Source organism: Pterocles gutturalis, unplaced genomic scaffold (genome assembly GCF_000699245.1).
Source record: "Pterocles gutturalis isolate BGI_N339 unplaced genomic scaffold, ASM69924v1 scaffold13474, whole genome shotgun sequence".
Taxonomy (NCBI): domain Eukaryota; kingdom Metazoa; phylum Chordata; class Aves; order Pterocliformes; family Pteroclidae; genus Pterocles; species Pterocles gutturalis.
In genome coordinates this window covers 10,819-13,243 of record NW_010130878.1, presented here as the reverse complement: position 1 = coordinate 13,243, position 2,425 = coordinate 10,819, and the positions used below count along the sequence as shown (strand labels likewise).

The 2,425-nt window shown below is 41.2% G+C and overlaps 1 protein-coding gene across 1 annotated transcript in view; it reads right to left on the bottom strand.

The window, feature by feature from the left end:
• Positions 1-2,425, bottom strand: part of LOC104466845 (guanine nucleotide exchange factor DBS-like) — a gene marked incomplete at its 5' end in the record, with an annotated part of 38,065 nt that overhangs the window by 33,237 nt on the left and 2,403 nt on the right. The window contains one exon of the mRNA XM_010080398.1: positions 1,933-2,002. Coding sequence (XP_010078700.1) covers positions 1,933-2,002 — 70 coding nt within the window. The remainder of the gene's footprint in view (positions 1-1,932; positions 2,003-2,425) is intronic.

Sequence of the window (2,425 nt, the reverse complement as noted above, 5' to 3'; positions counted from 1 at the left end):
CAGGAAGATGCAAAAAGCTGCCAAATCATGGGGAACACAAACACATAACCAGGCTTTTGTTTGTGCCTCCTGAAGGCAGTCCAACAGAAACAACAAATTTCTGGACTTTATGTGGCTTCTTCTAAAAACAGAACATAAGGGCAAGTTCTTGAATCAAAGGTGCTACTGTGTGAACAGAGACATCTCAAGAGAGAGGCTTTTGTTTTCTTAGTGTGAAATTTGAAATAGGGAGAAAGCAAATGGATGATTTAGCCTCTTATTCAATAGATGTAGTGTTGTTGGACTAGGCTATAGAAAGTGATTAGCAACGGTGACAGAGGCACTGATTTTCTTTCACTTCACACCTGAACTATAGCTTTAGTGCTGCTGAGTGAAGAGCACTGGGCTCAACAGCTGTTTTTATAGAGAGAGACTTAAGCTACAATATTTACATATGGAATCTGAACTTTCTGCAGAATTACAGGATCAATTCTGTATCAAGAATTTATCTTTGGCTCCAAATCCAGGGATATTTGCAATATACAGACTATTTTATGCTTCTTGGATTTCAAAGGTCTGCATTCTTCAAAGACTGTTTATCCTATTTTGCATAACGATTTCACCACCGTATTTTCCTGCTCAGTGCCTGAACCTTAGGATAACAACATATTCCTTAGTAGTGTCATGTACTCAAGCTCTAAATGCTTCACTGTTAAACAGAAAATAATTCAGTGGACTTATAGTCACATCTACACTTGTATGATGCTCTTCATCCTGCCCTGTTTGTAAATTGGGGGTGTACCCTTTTTTCATCCCACTGAAATCTTGGAGATATGGCACCTGGGGTATGTATGTTCCATCCACTTCTGTCTGTATTTCATACAGCACCTTGTTAAAAAAGATTTAACATGTACCCTGGAAAAGCAGCAAATGCTAGGTGTAGTATACAGCAGAAGCAGGAGGTACCTTTGACTACAGCAAAGAGGAAGGATTTTCTCATTTCTCGGTCTCTTCCATTTCCCATGCAAAAGACAGAGTCTTATTCAAGCAGTTCTGTCAGACTATGAAAATGGTAGCAACCCACTAAAGCTGTTTTCTTTTATTAGTAGGGCCTCTGAAGGAGAGCTATATAAACAAGCACCTTTTGTTATATTACAGGAAACAGAACTAACAGTCGTGCTAACTGGGGGGAGTGGTGGAGGAGGGACATGACTGGGAGCTCTTGGAGGAGAAAGTTGCAGAACTTGGGCACTGAAAGTCACAGGAAGCAAAGACACACACAGCTGACCAAAGCCACCACTGCCTGTTGGCTTTGAGCTTTCTCATAAACTGAGCTCATTCTACTTTCAAACAAACAGCTAACCCTCAGCACTCCATGCAGGTGGGGAGAATCCCACCTGGTTGTTGAATTATGTGAACAAGTCAAGGAATGACCTCATGGAGTCTTATGGAGCTGGTGGGGCTTCACCACCCAAGGAAGGTGGTAGGCTCCGCTGGACCAGTTCAAGGAAAGAAAGTGTCCTGAATGGTGCAGAGAAAAGAGAGATAAGGCAGGAACAGGATGTACTGTCTGCACTCAGGGTAATCCACTGTGATACTGTTCTCTGCCTGTTTACTGTAGGGTGGTGTCTGGGGTAAATCAGACTGCTGGCATAGATCTGTCTGACATGAAAAACATGTTGAACATTTGGATCACTGATTATTTTTTTTTAAACAGGGTTTAAAATCCATTGGTAAAACACCGGTAACAGATCTCTTCCTGTCAGTAAACCAGGTAAAGGTTCACATCTCAGAATACACCCTTGTTAACTGTGGCTTAATTTGGGAATGGCTGCTTGTGTGAATTTCCCTCATCCACAGCAGCTGTCAGAGTAAAAGGATAGGAGTAAATCCGTAAATACTGTAGGATAAGACCATAGATACTCATACAAAACTGTAAAAGGATTTACTTACTCTTTTCAAAAAGCAGCGGGCAAGAAGCTCAGGGTTTTCAATGCAATTTTCTATCTCCTTAAGGAAAATCCTGAGAGGGAGAAAGGAAAGCAAACAGTAATGTAACATTCTACTCACACTGTGTGCTAGCTTCAGTGCAAATCCAGCTTAGAACCTATGTTTTTGTAGTTAAGAGGATTCGGTGGGGAAGGTAACAATTCTGACACACAAGTATATTATATATATTTAGAAAAATGGGATGTGGTCCACAGCCAATTGCCTGCATCACCCATATTATCACGTTTTCATCTGCTCACAAGTATCTGATACATCTGGTTCCTTTGGCTGTTGAGATTTGTTTCCAGTATGTAGCCCAAACACCTGCTTTGCATTTGGCTATGAGGATTTTTCAGAACAGCTAGAAAAGACAGAAAAGCTCTGTCAGATGCAGTTGCTTAATCAGCAAGCAGTGAAAATATGGGATGTAGTCCAAAGGCTTCTGCGGTGGCAGTCA